The sequence below is a fragment of the Carcharodon carcharias genome, chromosome 17 (genome assembly GCF_017639515.1).
Source record: "Carcharodon carcharias isolate sCarCar2 chromosome 17, sCarCar2.pri, whole genome shotgun sequence".
NCBI lineage: Eukaryota > Metazoa > Chordata > Chondrichthyes > Lamniformes > Lamnidae > Carcharodon > Carcharodon carcharias.
Window position 1 is genome coordinate 15,660,684 of NC_054483.1, and position 19,442 is coordinate 15,680,125.

Genomic DNA, 19,442 nt, shown 5'->3' on the forward strand with positions numbered 1-19,442 from the left:
TTGTAAAGCCCAGGGTCCTGTCTGTCTTTTAAACTACTTCCTCAACCTGCCCTGCCATCTTCAACAATTTCTGCACATGCACCTCTTGGTGTTTCTGTTCCTGCACTATTGCCTCTCCTCATTGTTCCCACCAAAATGTATCACTTAACACTTCTCTGCACTAAATTTCATCTGCCTCATGCCTGCTCACCTGCTCACTCTACCAGACTGCCATGTCCTCCTATAGAATCTGAGATGATGCCACAAGAGCTTCAACTTCATTACTTCAAAATGCATGATTATGATGGGAATAATGTGAGGATGGATCGGAATTAATATCAGCCATTATACATGTGCACAAAAAGGAAAGTGCTGGCCAAGGAGAGCCTTGAATGAAGAAGAAATTGTTAGTTTAATAGATTACGTTTTAAGAGATCATGACAAGAATAATGATAGTTACATTGATTATGCTGAATTTGCAAAGACACTAGAGTAAAAGGGATGCATAAACATGGGAGTTCGTCAGAAAACTGGTCCTCTATCTTCAAGTAATAGGTGAACCTCATCTAAAATGAGCAGTCTAACTATCTGAGACAAGGCAACATCACATGTTACCAAATTGTATTTCTCAGATGTTGTCACAAGCATCTGCATCAATAATATTTCTCCTTTGGTCAACTGCATATTGCCAATAAACTCCTTCACCAGGATACCCAATGGTTCCAGACACTTGCAAAAGTAATTTGTCATCTCAGCAGCTGAGGCCTTCATAGGAGCTACATGTATCATCTTGAATTCATCCTTTCTGATAATTCTTTGCTGAATATGCTGAGATTTCATGCAGAACAGTAAGCATGGCAATATCTGTTTCACTATCCTCCTCATGTTTCACATAGTTCCAAGTTCTAGGGAAGGCCGTGGCTAGCAGGACATTGTTCTGCAGGAGGGTATCAGCCAGAGGTTGTGGTTCACATTGGTACTAATGACTTAGGTAGGAAGGGGGATGTGGTCCTGCGATCAGAATTTAAGAACCTAGGTCAAAAATGAGCAAGCAGGACCTCAAATGCAGTAATCTCTGGATTACTCCCAGTGCCACATGCAAATGAATACAGAAATAGGAGAATAAGGAAGATGAATGCGTGGCTGGAAAGATGTTGCAGTAGGGAGGGCTTCAGATTCCTGGGACTGGCTCTGGGGAAGATGGGTTGCACCTGAACAGAGTTGGGACTGAGTTCCTTGCGGGGCATTTTGTGAGTGCTGTTGGATGGGCTTTAAACTAACTTGGCAGGGGTATGGGAACGAGGAGAAAATATTAGAGAGGAATACCAGGGTGCACAAAATACTGGGAGAGACAGATAGCACCAATATAGAGAAGAGTAAGTTAATAGGTGGAGTCGGAGTAAGGGAGAAAGTAATGAAGTCTAAATCTGGGTTACTGCGCATGTATGTGAACGCATGTTGTATAGCAAATAAGATTGGGGAGTTACAAGTGCAGATTGCCATATGGAAATATGATATTGTGGCGATAACACACCTGGTTCAAGGAAGGGCAGGACTAGGTGTTAAATATTCCTGTGTACAAATTGTTCAGAAAAGACAGGAAACAAAGAAAAGGAGGAGGGTGGCAGTATTGGTTAAGGAGAGCACTGCAGTGCTGGAGAAAAGCAAGTACCAGAGAGTTCAAGGACAGAATCAATTCAGCTAGAGCTAGGAACAAGAAGGGTGCAATTACATGGCTCAGTATAGTCTGTAAACGCCAACTAGGGGCAAGGATTAAAGGAACAAATCTGCAGGTAAAAGACAGAGAGATGCAGATATTATAGACTAGTTATAATGGAGGACTTTAATTACCCGAATGTAGACTGGGACAGTGGTAGTGTAAAGGACGTGGAGGAGAAAGAGTTCCTAGTGTTCAAGAGAATTTTCTACAGCAGAATGTGTCCAGTCCAACAAGAAAGGATGCATTATTGGACCTGGTTCTTGAAAATGAGGTGGGCCAAGTAGATCAGGTGTCAGTGGGGGAACATTTAGGAGACAGTGATCATTGTATCACGAGGTTTAGGATGACAGTACAGAAAGACAATGTGCAATCTAGAGCAAGAATAATTAACTGGGGGAAAGTCGACTTCAATGGGGCAAGGGCGAAGCTGGGCCAGATAGACTGCAACCAAATGTTGGCAGGAAAAACTGTAGCTGGACAATAGGCTACCTTCAAAGAAGAAATGGTTCAAGCACAGTCAATTTATTTACCCTCAAAAGGGAAAGGTAGGGCAAACAAATCTAGGGCTCCCTGGATGAAAAAGGAGATAGAAACTAAGATAAAGAAGAAAGTGTACTTATTACAGGTGTCAGGTGTGGAATACAGTAAGTTCAGAGGTGAAGTGAAAAAGCAAATAAGAGAAGCAAAGAGAGGCTATGAGAAAAGACTGGCATAAAGGGGAATTCCAAAGTCTTCTATCAGCAGCACACAAATGGTAACCAGGTAGTAAAAGGAGTAGGAGGGCCAATTAGGGACCAAAAAGGGGATTCATACATGCAGGCAGGGGGGCATGGCTGAGGTGTTAAATGAATACTTTGCATCCGTCTTTACCAAGGAAGCAGATGCTACCGAGGCCACAGTGACAGAGGAGGAAACTCTGTCATTAGAAGGTTTAAAATTGATAAGGAGGAAGTGTCGGTACTTAAACTTGTCAAGACACCAGGGCCAGATGAGATGCGTCCAAGGATATTTAAGGAAGACAGACAGGAAAATCCAGGGGTACTGGCCATAATCTTTCAGTCTTCCCTAGACTCAGGGGAGGCGCCAGAGGTCTGGAGAATTGAAAACATTACACCCTTGTTCAAAAAAGGTTGCAAGAATAAACCCAGCAATTACAGACCAGCCGGTTTAACTCGAGTGATAGAGAAGCTTCTAGAAACACTTATTCGGGACAGAATTAATAGTCACATGGAAAAATGTGGGTTGATTAGGAAGAGCTAGCATTGATTTCTAAAGGGGAAATCGCGTTTAATTAACTTAGAGTTTCTTGAAGAGGTAACAGAGAGGACTGATGAGGGTAATACTGTGGATGTGCTGTACATGGACTTTCAAACGGCATTTGATACAGTACCACACAACAGACTTGTGAGAAAAGTTATAGCTCATGGAATAAAAGGGACAGAAGCAACATGGATCCAAAATTGGCCGAGTAATACGAAACAGAGAGTAATAGTTAATGGGTATTTTTCAGGCTGGAGGAAGGTTTGGAGTGGAGTTCCCCAGGGGTCGGTATTCGGACCCTTGCTTTTCCAGATATCAATTAATGATCTAGATCTTGGTGTGCAGGGGACAATTTAAAAGTTTGTGGATGATACGAAACTTGGAAGCATTATAAACTGTGAGGAGGACAGTATAGGACTTCAATAGGACATAGGCAAGTTGGTGGAGGGGGCAGATAGGCGGCACATGAAGTTCAATGTGGAGAAGTGTGATGTGATGCATTTTGTTAGGAAGAACATGGACAGACAATATAAAATAAAGGGTTCAATTCTTAAGGACCGCAAGGGCCGAGAGACCTGGGTGTATATGTGCATAGAACATTGAAATTGGCAGGACAGGTGGAGAGAGCAATTAACAAAGCATACAGTATCCTGGGCTTTATGAATAGTGACATAGGGTGCAAGAGCAGGGAGATTATGCTGAGCTTAAATAAGACATTAATTGGACTTCAGCTGGAGTATTGTGTACAGTTCTAGGCGCCACACTGTAGGAAGGATGTGAACACATTGGAGAGAGTGCAGAAGAGGTCTACGAGAACGGTTCCAGGGATGAGAAACTTCAGTTATGTAGATAGATCAGAGAGATTTTGTTCTCCTTGGAGAGGAGATTTGACAGAGGTGTTCAAAATCATGAGTGGGCTGGATAGATAGGGAGAAACTATTCCCACTTTTAAAAGGATCAAGAACAAGAGAGCACAGGTTTAAAAGGTGATTTGCAAAAGCAGCAAAAGTGATGTGAGAAAAAAAACTTTTTCACACAGCGAGTGGTTCGGTTCTGGAATGCACTGCATGGAAGTGTGGTGAAGGCAGGTTGAAGAGTCACATTCAAGAGGGCATTAGATGATTATTTGAATAGAAACAAAGTGCCATTCCCCTGCCTTTACCCTCGCACAAAGTCATAATGCTCAGAGAGCCAGTGCAGACATGATGGGCTGAATGGCTGTCTTCTGCATGGTACTATTATGTGATTCTGTGAAAGCTATTTACCAACATCCACACCACAGGTGCCATTCCAAACATCAGGCACCAATCCAAGATAGTATCCAAGACAGAGAAACCACTCGATATCCCACACAGACATCGCCCCGTCACCTTGTTCTGAATAACACCTCCTGGTAAACAGACCAAGTCCTGCTCTTGAATCAATTACTTTCCCCAACAGTCAGGTTTTTGCAGAGGCTGCAACTGTTCCAAGCAGGTCCTGACACTGACTGTGGCCAGTTTCCAGAAAGGCCTGAAGACAGGAACCATCTTTGTTGACTTAACCTGTACCTTGACACAGTGTGACACACAGGCATCCTGCTGAAACTCTCCATGCTGCTGCTCTACAATGATTCATCTTCATAACCAGGAACTGATAGTTCCGTGTGCATCTTGGTGATGAATCAACTGCCCATACATAACCAACAACAGGCTGCCAAAGGGATCATACCTTGCATCAGCTCTCAACATATATACCAGTGATCTCCCTCCCACAGAGTTGTGGTTCTTTGCATATGCTGAAGTCTTGGCCCTGGCTTTCCAGTCTAAAGAATGTCCGGACACTGAGAAAACACTCACTGAAGATCTAAGTTCTCTGGAAGCCTACTTCAGAAAATGGAGACTTCAACCAAACGCTGCCAAGATTATTGTTTTAGCCTTTCACTTGAACAATTTGAAAGCCAGGAAATAACTTCAAATCCAGTTCTGTAGCATGCCACTCCATAGAACCATTGAAAAGTTAGGGTGCAGAAAGAGGCCATTTGGCCCATCACGTCTGCGCTGGCCAAGAAAATAAACTAGCCACTCATTTTAATCCCACTTTCCAGCACCTGGTCCATAGCCTTGCAGGTTACAGCACTCATCCATGGCCCACTGACAAAATATCTTGCCATAACACTTGAACTTGCATTGCCGGTAGGTCAGTGTTGCCAGACCACCAGAACTAAGGTCAAGACCAGGGTAAGTCTCATATAGAAACTGATGGATACCAACTGGGGCAGCAGAGCCAACAATCCAAACACTTCTTTACTTGCCCTGGCCTACCCAACAGCAGAGTACTGCTGCTCAACCTGGCTTAGGAGCTGCCACACAAGGGAAGCCATAAGAATTAATTTCTGGGGCGTTGATCTCTCAACGTAACTTAAGTGGATTCTTGTGCTAGCACATACTGAATCTCCCGATATTAGCAGGGAAAACATCCTCCTCAAAGAACACCACTGCTGACATCTAATGAAGCATTCCCATTGACACAGGACCTCAAAAAAAAACCCACATCTGAAATCCCTTTTACAACACATTCCACATCCTTCAAACTGATGACAGCCCACACCTCCAAGCTGACTGCAAACATCACAAGCCACAAACAACTAACTGACCCTAGTAATGAAGTCCCAGGTTTCAACCTTCCGTGGAAAATCTGGACAACTCTCAACTGCTTGAGGACCAGGAAAGATGTGGCCATTTGCTTCATGAAACATGAGCAACAACTTAAATTGTGACTATGGCTATCACAGTCAGATCATCGCCACATATTGAACTTCTGCCCTGAGAGGTATCAAAGCCATTCACACTGCAACAGCTGAAGCTGTAGAATGGATTGCTGACCTTGACATGTAATGTAACTACTTTTCCAGCTATACAAATAAAAAAGAACTTCCAGTTTGTTTCATCTGTAAATTTTGAAATTGTGCCCTGTACGCACAAGTCTAGGTCATTAATATATATCCAAAAAAAGCAGTGGTCTTAGTATCAACCCTGAGATACTCCCAGTCTGAAAAATAATCGCTCACACACCCAACTTTGTATCATTCTGCCACTGTAATGTAATTGGCTCAGTCACTGGAAGCACAGGGTGATGATGGATAGATGTTTTTCAGGCTGGGAGGTATTCACAGTTTCACAATGGTAGTGTTAAGTCCACTGAAATTTTTCATAAAAGACCCAGACTTGGGTGTAGGGAGCAGCATTATTAAGTTCACAGATTATGTAAAACCTGGCAAACTAAATCAACAGTGATGAGGATATTTATAGGCTTCAGGATGACATAGAAAGGAAACGTGCAGAAGTATGGCACATGGAGTTCAATGCAGAAAAATGTGAAATGGTGCACTTCAGGAGGACTAACATGGAAAGACAGTATATTAAAAATGGTATGATTTTTGAAAAACCCAGATGAGTAGAGAGATCTTACTGCTCATATACCCAAATCTTTAAAAGGTAACACTGCAAGTTGATAAGATGGTTAAAAAAGCATATAGGTTACTTGTACTTTTATATTCAATTCCTCCATTTATAAACAAAGCGACCATGCTAGAGCTTGGTCAATCATTGGTTAGCCCTCAGAGTATTGTGGGCAGTTCTGGGAAGCAGGAAAATGTAAAGGCTTTAGGCTACAAAGCAGGTTTACTAGGAGAGCCAGGGATGAGGAAATTTTGTTATGAGAAGAGGTTGGAAAAATTTAGGACTGTTTTTCTTGAAACAGAAGATCTTAAAGAGTTGTTAGGAACTGGAATGCTCTTCCTGGAAAGGAAACTGATTCTATAAATAATTTTAAAAGGGAGTTGAACAGCTACTGGAAAATGAAGAACTTAAGAGGGTTAGGGACAAAATGTGGGAATAAGTACAGCTGCTCTTTCCAAGGACTAGCATGGGATGAATGGCCTCCTTTGGTGCTGTTTGTTTCCTTAATTCTATGTTGAATGCTGAGTCTGCTGACACTCATAGAATTCTTTCAAATTCAGCCTCAATGTTATGTCATGAGTGAGGAATACTTGTCGTTTACTTCTCTTTCTGCATTCAACTTGAACTCCCACCGTTCTTTCCGTGAGCTTGCTTGTCCAACTCATCCACGTTTCCTCAGCTACCTTTGAGTCCATTGCCTCTCGCTCAATATCATCTCCACATTTGACCACTTTGTATTTAGTTCTGCATCAAGGTCTTGCATGTAAATAACCAGCAGCAGTGGATCAGCACTAAACCCTGAGGCACTGTATTTGGTACTTACCCCTTTAGCTATTCCAATGAAACTCATTTACCAAAGAATCATTATTTTCTACCCTTCAAATGGTTTCTATTCATTGCCAAGGTTTACCCTGAATTCTTTGTGAAGTTAATGAATAGCCTGTTGCATGGAATTTCATGAAAAGTCTTTTTGAAGTAGAGAGAAACCAAGTCATTATGCTATTTTTCCATTTCCAGTCACTTGGACAAATGTAGATTAATTAAGGAAAGCTGGCATGGACTAGTTAAGGGCAAATCATATTTAACTAACTTGCTTGAGTTTTTTCATGAAATGACAGAGAGGGTTGATGAGGGGAACGTGGTTGATGTGATGTAGGTGGACTTCCAAAAGGCATTTGATAAAGTGCTAGATAGCAGACTTGTCAAAGTTAGAGCCCAAGGAATAAAAGGGACAGTAGTAGCAGATACAAAATTGGCCGAGTTTCAGGAAATAAAGTTTCGCGATAAAGGCAAAATACTGCGGACGCTGGAAATCTGAAACAAAAACAAAAAATGCTGGAAAAACTCAGCAGGTCTGACAGCATCTGTGGAGAGAAAGACAGAGTTAATACGGACTCAAAACGTTAACTCTGTCTTTGTCTCCACAGATCTGTCAGACCTGCTGAATTTTTCCAGCATTTTTTGTTTTTGTTTCATGGTGGAGAGTTGTTTTTTGGACTGGAGGAAGGTCTGTAGTGGTATTCCCCCAGGGGTCAGTGTTAAGGCACTCATGAGACAACCCTTCAAGACAAGAAAAAAGTTAGTGTGTACTTAAAGTTAGTGTTTATCTCTCAAAGTATCATTAAATAATTTGGGTTTGAGTTTCCCCCGAGGACATAGACAATCCTCTGCCAAAGACTCCATTTAACCAGCCACTATAAGACCCACAAGTTGCTTTGTGATGGTCATATCAGCCCCCTTAGGGGAAGTATCTGGCAATTACTTAACAACACAAGATCTAAATGAATGCTTGAAGCAAACCTTCTGTACATAGGAAGAAAACAGTTTGGTAGCTTCTCCACTTTCTGCTTTATTCCTTTTAGCCATTTCTGCAATAGTTTCCTGGAGAAATTTTGCAAGCTCAAGTTTTGCTGCCAGTTTATTTTTCTGATTTTCTTCCTAGAAAACAAACAAATTACCAAACCCAGTTGGACAAAAATTCTTGCAGTTAGGGAACGGCAGTTTTAGACATTTCACATCAATGCTCTTATTGGCAACTTGTCATTGTATATTAAAAAGCACAGCCTTCTCCGAATATTGTAATTCCTTGTCATTCTCAACACCAGCTAGGTGTATTCTTCTTGTTTAGGCATCAATCAAATACATTTATTATTATAAATTTTGTAAGTTTTCTTTGAACAAAGCAGCTATCACTGTGGATGTCACCACACAAGTGCCTTTCTCAGTTTGACTGAATTATGCTGAATAGTTCTTGAATCAACCTTACTCACGTGGGAATATGGCAGGCAGTCAAATGGAAAGGATGAAATAAGACCAACATTTCTCCTAAGCCTGTTCTTAGTGCCTGATACTTCAGAAAACAAAAATTTTGCTCAGCATTAATACTGTAACCCAAAGATAACCTTTTAACTGTTACCTCTTCCACACTCTGCTTTCCGGCCCCTCTCTCTGCCAAGCATCCTTCCCACAGGACTGAAATCTCTCATCTTGTCATTACAACTAAAAATATTCCATCAAATCACAAGCCTGTATAAAAAAAATTCCCACTAACCTTTGTCAGTTTTGTCTCAAACGTAGATGGTAACATCCCAGGGAACAATTTTAAAACGACAGGCAGCAGGAACTCCATAAACGGTACAATCAGAAAGATCATAAAGGGAACCAGGCGGAAGAGGTCAACACATGTTCGTATGAGCTGGAACAGTTTACACAAGACAAAAATGCATAAGTACCGCAGCAACTAATGTATGGTTTAGATTTGAAACAAAGTTGGAAAATGTAGAACCTTTGTAAAGGCAGTTTTAATATGATTAAATTCAATGAACTGCAACCAGTTAGTAACAGCTTAAAACATTAAAAAAATATGAAAACTATCATGTGCTGGAACCAAAATGACCTTAAAAGTCAGAATAAAATGAGGAAGGTAGAGTAGGACTCGCCACTCTCTCAGCTCACACATGCAGAACAATTACCCAAATGAGATACTGAAAGATGGCAGACACTGTAGTTCTGGAGTCACTACTTCAGAACGGAGAGGAAAAAGTGGAAGGATATTTAGAAAACATGTATTTCTCCATGATAAACTGATTATAACGCAATATTATATTGTTCACCTTTGAGAAATGAATTGTAGCTATGAGCTCCTACCTACCCTCCGTCTCTCTCTACGGGTGAGCTGGTATCCATACAATAACCTTGAAAGTATCCTTGCTGCCACCTTTGTGTCAATCCAAAGTAATCGGAATCCGTTGTAGTAGTGTTTTAGTTCACTGATAATTTTATGCTTCCAAGTTTTCTTCACAACAACCTTTTCAGTTGTTCGGGAAAGTGAATCTTCTGCCTCAGGATCTGGTATGTGCTTGTTTTTATTCAAAGATACTTTATTCCCTTGAAGCCACCGAACTGACAGGTAGAATTTGCACACAGGTATTAAAGAGGTGTGCACGTGGGGTAAATTGCAGAAGAGAAGAGGACAGACTCTCCCAAGTCCTTTATCTTTCAGATATAGTCTGTTTGAATGAAAATCACGCACATGGAGAACCATCACTGAAGTCCATAAATTGCTGTATGTGAAACAGCATGTTCTTCTGTTTGAAAAATAAAGCATTACATTTTGAAATTAAAAACGTATCTCACCAACAGTGACATTTCAACAAAGAAAAAGATTTCATGTATTTTGAGAACACTTTTTATGTTCACTACCACCCCTCCCATTCAGAAACAGGGAGGGGAATGCAGTCTCCAAACCCTGTACAAGTTCAATTACACAACAATACTTTCCTTAGAATACATTTTAAACTGACATCAGTGGCAAGGTTTCTTTATTTTAAATAACCAATTCAGGTAAATAATTCCCATAAATCAAAATATTCAGAACTTCAGAAATGGGCAAGAAAGGTAAATAAAAATATTGAAATTAATGATAAATTTGTTTGTATCACTGTTTTTGAAAGAGAATTCTAATTATGGAAGTCACTCTGCTATCTATACTTGCCCAACAGGTAGGTCAATGTAACAAATTCTAACAGCTTGAAACAGTGAACTTTATTGTGTTTTAATTTGCTGCGTACATGTGTTGCGACAGGATTTCCTGTCACCATCACCTATATATCCAGATTTATTAAATTAACTGGATGAATGAACAGTATTAAACAAAGGAGAGATTTGCACTCACTACAGATTTTCCTCTTCTCCTCGAAATGTTGAACAAGATGCTTCTCCTAATTCTGAATTTACAACTGAATTTTGAAATACAATCTCTGATTAATCTAATTTGGCAGTTTGCAACCCTGGGGTCACTGACACATCCTTTCCATTATAGTCCCAGCCTGATTTCCAACTCAGAGAAGTTAGGTTTCAAATTTATACAAGTTAAAGCTCTTCAAAGATAAACTGAAACAAAGGACATTAACACCTGTATCTCACTACATTAATTGGTCAGCCATTTACAGGATTCAAACCAACACTTGCCCACACAGATATGACTGTCATTACAGACCCAAGACAATACCATAGGAATTTTATGGAGGTAAAACGGCATAGAAACAGGCCATTCGGCACAGCCTGTCCATGCCAATGTTTATGCTCCACTCAAGTCTCCTCCCATCTTTTCTCATCTGAAGCTACGATAATAACCCTCTATTCCCTTCTCCTTCATATGCTTGTCTAGTTTCCCCTTATACTATTCACTTCAACCACTCCCTGTAAGAGCGACTTACAACTTCTTACCATTCATTCGGTAAAGAAGTTTCTTTGTTGGATTCCCTATTGGAAATGTTGGTGACTATCTTATATTGACGAACTTTAGTTAAGCTCTCCCCCACAAGAGGGAACATACTCTCTGTATCCACTCTGTCAAAATCTTTCAGAATTTTAAAGACCTCTATTCGGTTACCTCTCAGGCTTTTGTCAATGGAGAAGAGATCCATTCTGTCAATCCTTTCCTGATATGGATATTCATGCATTTCTGGTATCATTCTTGTACCTCTTCTCTGCACCCTCTCCAGTTCCTCTACATCCTTTTTATAACCAGAACTGAACTTCGATGCAAGTTTCGCAGAACTTCCCTACTTTTCAATTCTATCCCTCTAGAAATAAAGTATAGTGTATGGTTTGCATTTCTTATGACCTGTGGGCCAACTTTTGGTAATTGGTGCATTTGTCTGAAATCCCTTCCTTCCTCTCCCCAACAAGACTTGAACTTTCCAAGTTATAAGTCACCTCCACATTCTGGCAAAATGTAACTCTTTCGAGTACAAACAGGTTTCCATCTGTTCCTATTCAGATGAAGTTACATTGTTTCATAGTTTGCCATTGTGAGATTTGAACTCTTGATCTTGGGGTTACAAACCCTGTAACTCTTTCGAGTACAAACCCGTTTCCATCTGTTTCACATGAAGTTACATTGTTTCATAGTTTGCCATTGTGAGATTTGAACTCTTGATCTTGGGGTTACAAACCCAGTACCATAACCACTTGGCTATTTAGGCCAAGCCTGCCAAAATGTAGTACCTCACATTTATCGGTACTGAACTTAATTTGCCAATTATTTGTCCATTTTGCAAGTTTACTCATGTCGTCCAGTAATTTATTGCAGTCCTCCTCAGTATTGGCTATCCCTTCCAATTTGGTGTCATCCCCAAATTGAGAAAATGTGTTTTTGATTTCAAAGACCAAATCGTTGAAGTAAATTGTGAACAGCAGAGGACCCAGCACTGATTCTTGTGGAACATCACTTGTGATGCTTTGAATAACTACCCTTTATTCCCACTCTCTGATTTTGGTCTTGAAGCTAGCTCATAATCCATCCTGACAGTTGTCCCCTGACTCCACATTTTCTGACCTTATTTATTAGTCTGTTATTGGGCACCTTATCGAAGGCTTTTTGAAAATCCAGATAAATTACATCGAGTGCATTATCATTGACTACTCCTCTGTTACCTTCTCAAAAAATGCAATGAGCTTGGTCAAGGAAGATTTTCCCTTTTGAAATCCATGCTGACTCTTAATTATTATATTTCTCATTTCTTGATGTTCTTCTATCCTCTGCTTCAATGAGGATTCCATTATTTTTCCTACCAATGATATTAAGCTAACTAGTCTATAATTCCCTGGACATGTTCTCTCCCCTTTTGTAAATCTAGGAATTGCATTATCTGCCTGCCTTCTAGCATCAGATCTTTTTCTAATTAATTATTAAATATGGATAGTAATATCTTTGCTATCTCTCCATACATTCTTTTAAAATATGTGGATACAATCCATCTGGACCAGAGCCTTTTTTCCCTTTGAGTTTTAGTTTATTCAACGATCCCCTTTTTTATTATTTCAAACACGCTTAGCTCATTACTCATCTCAACATTTAATGTCATGTCAACCTGTTCTGACTCCATGGTAAATACTGAAGAAAAGTAATTATCTAATATTTCTGTCATCTCTCTATCATTACCTGTGATAATCCTATCTATTCCTTAATGGTCCTATTCCCATAACAACCTTCTTTTGTTTATTGATGTGTTGTAAAACATTTCACTATTTTGTTTTATGTTGCTTGACAAATTAATTTCATATCTCCTTTTTGCCTTGTGAATTTTTGACTTCGCACCTAATCTTTTTCATATTTTCTCTTAACATGCATTCCTCTTCTTAATGTATGTCTCTTTCCTAATCCTCAGTTGTTCCCTTATGTCTTTATTCATCATGAAGTCCCACTAATGTTAAATTTGTTCATTCCTTTTAGCGGAATATATTTTTCCTGTTTTAAGTGTCCACCATTGTTGTTCTACATCACTGTTTACCAATATAGTTGCCCATTTTATTTTCTCAAGTTGAAATCTCAGCCCTTCAAACTCAACTTTGCAGCAATCTATTAACTTGGTTTTCATCGTGTTTATGATGGTTTCATCATTACCTTATAGTATATTGTACTATGATAACCTCGATATTCCCCTACGTTTACTTCTCTCATTTGTTCTGGATCATTGCTCATCACCAGACCCAAGAGCAAATTCTCTTGTTTACATTTTGGGTTAGAAAGGACTTCTGTATACATTGTAGGAACTTCATTCACTTATCCCCATTATTACTCATCTGTCCGATTAATTTCTGGATAGTTGAACCCCCACATGATTATTCTATTTTTTTTACTCAATTCCCTAATTTGTCTCATATTTCTTCCTCCACCTTTCTTCCACCATCAGGTGGTCTGTAGACTACACCTCTTAGTGTAATTGATCTTCTATTGCTATCCATATGAATTCTATTTTTGTAGCTTTTTTCTCCTGTCATTGTTATCTTGAAAAACATGCAGCTACTCCGCCTCCCCATAGAATCATAGAACCATAGAAAAGTTACAGTGCAGAAAGAGGCTATTCAGCCCATCGTGTCTGCGCCAGCCCAAAAGAGAAAAAAAATTAGCCGTTCATTTTAATCCCACTTTCCAGCACCTGGACTGTAGCCTTTCAGGTTACAGCACTTCACATGCAGATCCAGGTACATTTTCAATGAGTTGAGCATTTCAGCCTCAATCACCAACTGAGGCAATGAATTCCAGTTGCCCACCACCCTCTGGGTGAAAAGATTTCCTCATGTCTGCTCTAATCTTTCTACCAATCACCATAAATCCATGCCCCATGATAATTGACCATCAGCTAGGGAAAACAAGTCTTTTTTGTCTACACTATCTAGGGCCCTCATAATTTTATACACCTCAATTAGGTCACCCCGTCACCTCCTCTGTTCTAAGGAAAACACCCCTAGCTTATCCAAACTCTCATCATAGCTGCAATTTTCAAGCCCTGGCAACATTGTTGTAAATCTCCCCTGCACTCTCTCTAAAGCAATTATGTCCTTCCTATAATGTGGTGACCAGAACTATAAACAAAATTCCAACTGTGGCCTAACCAACATTTTGTACAATTCCATTAGTACATCCCTGCTTTTGTATTCAATACCTTGCCCAATCAAGGAAAGCATTCCATCTGTTTTCTTGACCATCTTGTCCACTTGTCCTGGCACTTTCAAGGACCTGTGGACATGCACTCCAAGGATTCTCACTTCTTCAAACCCTGTCAATAAACTTCCCATTTATTGAGTATTCCCTTGCTTTGCTTGCCTTCCCCAATTGCATTACCTCACACTTTTCCAGATTGAATTCCATTTACCACTTCTCTGCCCACTCAACCAAACCCTTGATATCATTCTGGACTCAACAGCTATCCTCTTCACTATCAACTACACGGCCAATTTTTGTGTCACCTGCAAATTTCCCAAGCATGCCTCCTACATTTAAGTCTAAATCAATAACATATACAAGAAACAGCAAGGACCCCAACACTGAGCCCTGTGGAACACCACTGGAAATCATTTTCCATTTGCAAAAATATCCATCAACCATTATTCTTTGTTTCCTGTCACTGAGCCAATTTTGGATCCAACCTGCCACCTTCCCCTGTGTCCCATGAGATCTCACTTTCCTGACCAGTCTGCCATGTGGAACCTCGTCAAATTCCTTACAGAAATCCATGTAGACAACATCTACTCCTTGTTATTTCCTCAAAAAATTATATTAAGTTAGTAAGACATGATCTTCCCCGAACAAAACCATGCTGACTATCCCTGATTAATCCGTGCCTTTCTGAATGACTGTTTATCTTGCCTCTCAGAATTGTTTCCAATAGTTTGACCATCACCGAAGTCAGACTGACGGGCCTATAATTTTCTGGCCTATCCCTCAAACCCTTTTTAAATAATGGTACAATTTTTGCAAACCTCTAATCCTCTGGACATTGCCTGTATCTAGTGAGGATTGGAGAATGATCCTCAGATCATCCGCTGTTTCTTCCCTGGTTTCCTTGAACAGCCTGGGATACAATCCATCTGCCCCTGGTGATTTATCCACCTTCAAGGATGCCAGTCCCTCCAGTACTTGCTCCCTCACTATACTTATTGTATGTAATATTTCACACTCCTCCTCTTTAACTAGAATGTCTGCATCATCCCTCTCCTTAGTGAAAACAGAGACAAAGTACTCATTGAGAACCCTGCCCACATACTCTGCATCAGCCAACATGTTTTTACATCAACCCACAAGTTACCATGTATGTCTCTACCATTTCCTTAGTTATTCTCTTGCTCTTAATGTACTGGTAAAACATCTTTGGATTTTCTTTGATTTTACTTGCCAATAGTTTTTTGTATCCTCTGTGCTTTCCTAATTTCCATTTTTACTTCACCCCTGGACTTTCTATATCCTTGAGGCTTTCTACAGTGCTAAGTCTTTTGTGACTGTCACAAGCTTTCTTTTTCTGCTTTATCTTACCCTGTATGCTTCTGGGTAACCAGGGGATTCTAGATTTGGCAGTACCACCCTTTTTCTTTGTGGGGACATTCTACACTGTGCCTGTAGAATCTTGCCTTTGAATGTCTCCCACTGATTTGACACAGTTTTTCCTTCGAATAGCTGTTTCTAGTCCACTCTTGCCAGCTCACCTCTCAGCTTTGTAAAATTTGTTTTTCCCCAAATTAGAACTTTCTCCTGTTCTATCTTTGTCCTTTTCCATAAAGATGCTCAATCTAACTATATTATGGTCACGATCTCCAAAACGGTCCCCCACTGCAACTTCATCCACTTGCCCAGCTTACTTTCCTCAGACTAAATATAGAATTGGGCTTGTTACATGCTGGCTAAAAAAGTTCTCTCGAATGCAGTTCAAGAATTTTGCACCTTCTGTGCCCTTCACACTGTTCGTATTCCAAATGATATTAGGGTAGCTCAAGTCCCCAGCGGTTACTGTCCTATTGCTTTTGCACTCAAATCTGTCTACATATTTGCTCTTCTAACTCTCTTCTACTATTTGGGGTTCTAAAGTACAGTCCTAGCAGTGTGGCTGCCCCTTTTTTATTTCTGAGCTCCACCCATATGACCTCATTTGATGCTTCATTTAGTTTCATTCCTCCACACAGCTGTAATTGATTCTTTATCTAAAGATGCTTCACCCCCACCTTTTTTTATCCCCCTCCCAATCCTGCCTGAAAACTCAATATCCAGCGATGCTGAACTGCCATTTTTGCCCCTCCTTAGGCCAAGTTTCTGGTATAGCAATGATATCGTGCTGCCATGTGTCTATCTGTGCTCTCAGCTCATCAACTTTATTTATTATGCTCCTTGCATTTACATATGAAGCTTTTAATACTGCCAAGTTCCTGTGCTGTACACTTTTTAACCTATGCTGCTTCTGTCTTTCAGAGTCACTCACTAATTCTCCATCTCCCATTCTCTATTCTGAATTTGCCCTCAGGTTCCCATCCCCCTACCAACCTAGTCTAAACAACCTGCCCGCTAACAGCACTAGTAAATCTTCCTGTGAGGATATTCGTCCCAGTCCTGTTCAGGGGTAGACCACCCAGCTTGTACAGGTCCCATCTTAACCAGAATCCGTACCAATGCCTCAGAAATCTGATGTCCTCCCTCCTACACCAGCTTTCCAGCCACATGTTTATTCACTCAATTCTCCTGTCTCGATATTCGCTTACACGTGGGACTGGCAGTAATTATGAGATTATTGCTTTAGTGGTCCTGCTTTTCAATCTCCTTCCGAGCTCCCTAAAGTCTGCTTTCAGGACCTCATCCCCTTTCCTACCCAAGTCATTGGTACCAATGTGGACTATGACCTCTGGCTGATCACCCTCCCCCAGAAGAATGTCCTGCAGCTGCTCTGTGACATCCTTGACCCTGGTACCAGGGAAGCAACATATCATCCTGGAGTCACATCTACAGCCACAGAAACGCTAGTTCCCCTAACGAATGAACCCCATATTGCTCTTCTCCCCTTCTTTCTCCCATCCTGTACAGCAAATTTGGCACCGACTGCACTCCTCTGAGGAGCCAGCGCCCTCATCTGTATTAAAAATGGAAAAACGATGGTTGAGCGGGACCAGAGAGGACTCCTGTACTACCTGCCCAATTTTCTTGGGACTGCCTGGTGGTCACTTATACCCTTTTTGCCTCCAGGCTCCTAAGTGCAGTGTGACCACCTCCGTGATCATGCTATCCACATAGCTCTCAGCCTCGGGAATGCACCACAGTGACTCCAGCTGCCTCTCGAGCTCATGGTTCTGCAGCTGGTGACACTTCCTGCATATGTGGTCATCTAGGATACTGGTAGCATTCACAACTTCCCACTTGTTACAGGACACACAACTGAGCAGTCCTGCCATGGCTTCAATTTACTTCCCTTGTGTTAACTTTATTTTACTTTAGTTTAGTTATGGCAACCTTATTTTACCTGGCCTCAAATTAACTTTATTTCCCTATTGCTTGTGTTTCTTACAAATATAAGTAGCCTCTTCTTTTAAAAAGAATGTGCTTTTCTAATTCTCAGGGAGTATCATTAAGTAGCTAACAGCAGTTTCTCACCAACCAATGAACTTAAGTTTCTCCGGTGATGTTAAGTTCAAGGTGCTGCTGACTGCCTGTCCGAGGGCACTCTCACACTCTCCCCTCTTAAATTCCACCAACTGCCATGATGGGATTTAAACCCATGTCCCCCAGAGCATTAGCCTGGACCTCTGGATCACTAGTCCAGTGACATTACCACTACACCACCATCTCCCCATTTTCCTGCAGTATAATCTGGACAGAGATTAGTAATTCTGTGACAAGTGGCTCGCCTCCAGATTCTTCAAAGCTTCTCCATGTCTTTGAAGTTCAAGTTAGGAGTGTGACAGAATACTCATTGCTCATCTGGATGGATTCAGCCATAATACCTAAGAAAATCAGCACCATCCAGGACAGAACATTGGCCTCAATTTTCAAACTCTCCATCCCTGGTGCAATGTGCCTGTAGTATATAGGATGTAAAGAACGCATTTTAGTAACCTCAGCAAGTTTCTTCAACAGAACATTCTGTTCCTGCAATCACGTCGAGAAGGACAAGAATGACAAAGTTGTGGATACAATTGCCACGTTGTACATTACCCTGACTTGGACTTAAAATCACCATCCCTTCCCTAACAAACAGCACTATTAGGGCACCATCACAACACAGACTGCAGTGATTCAGAGAAGGCCTTTCACAATCAGGGCAAATTGGATAGCAACGAATGCAACTTTTCCAACATTGCCCACATATTGAGAAGACATGCAATACTGTAAAAAAAAATCTAACAGATAACTGGCTTTTGAACTGAGTGACTGGTAACTAACTACAGTATAATGTCCCAACTGATTGCTACTGTAACAATCCAATTGCCACCTTTCTGTTACAGCATTCGCAACTTCGTAGATCAGGGATTCAGCTGCAGAGTTAGAGCTATTTGTCAAGTTGCTATGTATTAAAGGTTGGGGCTTTCTCCTAAGGAAACCTGGAATATTTAGCTTACTGCAACAAAGGAAAAGAGAGAAAATAATATTCCGCAGAAATGTTCAGGTGACATGCAGTTAGTATATGAAGCTGCCTAATGAGTGAAAATCTTTGAAGCTGTTTTCACTGTTTGAATGTCTCAATGGAGCCAACCTGATCTCAATCTTCAGCACAGAAATTTGTTCTGTATCAAACCTGTTCCATAAATAGGCTGGATCATTTGAATATTGATTATTGGCAGGAAGATGACCCTAAACACTGATGAGTACCAAACCAAGATCTACAATCCTCCAAAAGTACTAACAAATACTACAATGGGAAATATTTGCTTTTATGAAATATTCTCTGGACTTGTTAAAGCCAACCTCTCCTCTCATCTTGTACTGAACTATAAATTTGAAGTTATAGCTCCATGTATACTTATTTCTGCTCCAACTTAACAGACAAGCAGATGAATAGCCAAATGTGAATGATTTAGACTTGAGTGACTTCCTTCCTTCCTAGCTGAGCCTTCCCCACAGTGAAGCAAATGAGTTTGGTAGTCAGGAGGTTGAAGAGTGCCAAACGAGGATCAAAATTCACTCCAGTGACTTAAGTAATCTCAGTTGACAGTACAGTGTAGTTCTGAGGGAGTGCTGCACTGTCAGAGGTGCCATGTCTCAGTTGAAACTTGAAACCAAG

General features: G+C 40.7%; 1 protein-coding gene across 9 annotated transcripts in view; it reads right to left on the reverse strand.

The window, feature by feature from the left end:
- letm2 (leucine zipper-EF-hand containing transmembrane protein 2) overlaps nt 1-19,442 on the reverse strand; it is a 39,739-nt gene that overhangs the window by 10,114 nt on the left and 10,183 nt on the right. For all 9 annotated transcript variants that reach the window (XR_005945672.1, XM_041209916.1, XM_041209911.1 and 6 more), the window contains 3 exons: nt 9,551-9,986; nt 8,951-9,094; nt 8,200-8,337 (listed from right to left, as the gene is read on the reverse strand). Coding sequence is in view for 8 of the 9 variants with exons in the window: in XM_041209916.1 (XP_041065850.1) it covers nt 8,200-8,337; nt 8,951-9,094; nt 9,551-9,986 (718 nt within the window). In the remaining variant the exon portion in view is untranslated. The remainder of the gene's footprint in view (nt 1-8,199; nt 8,338-8,950; nt 9,095-9,550; nt 9,987-19,442) is intronic.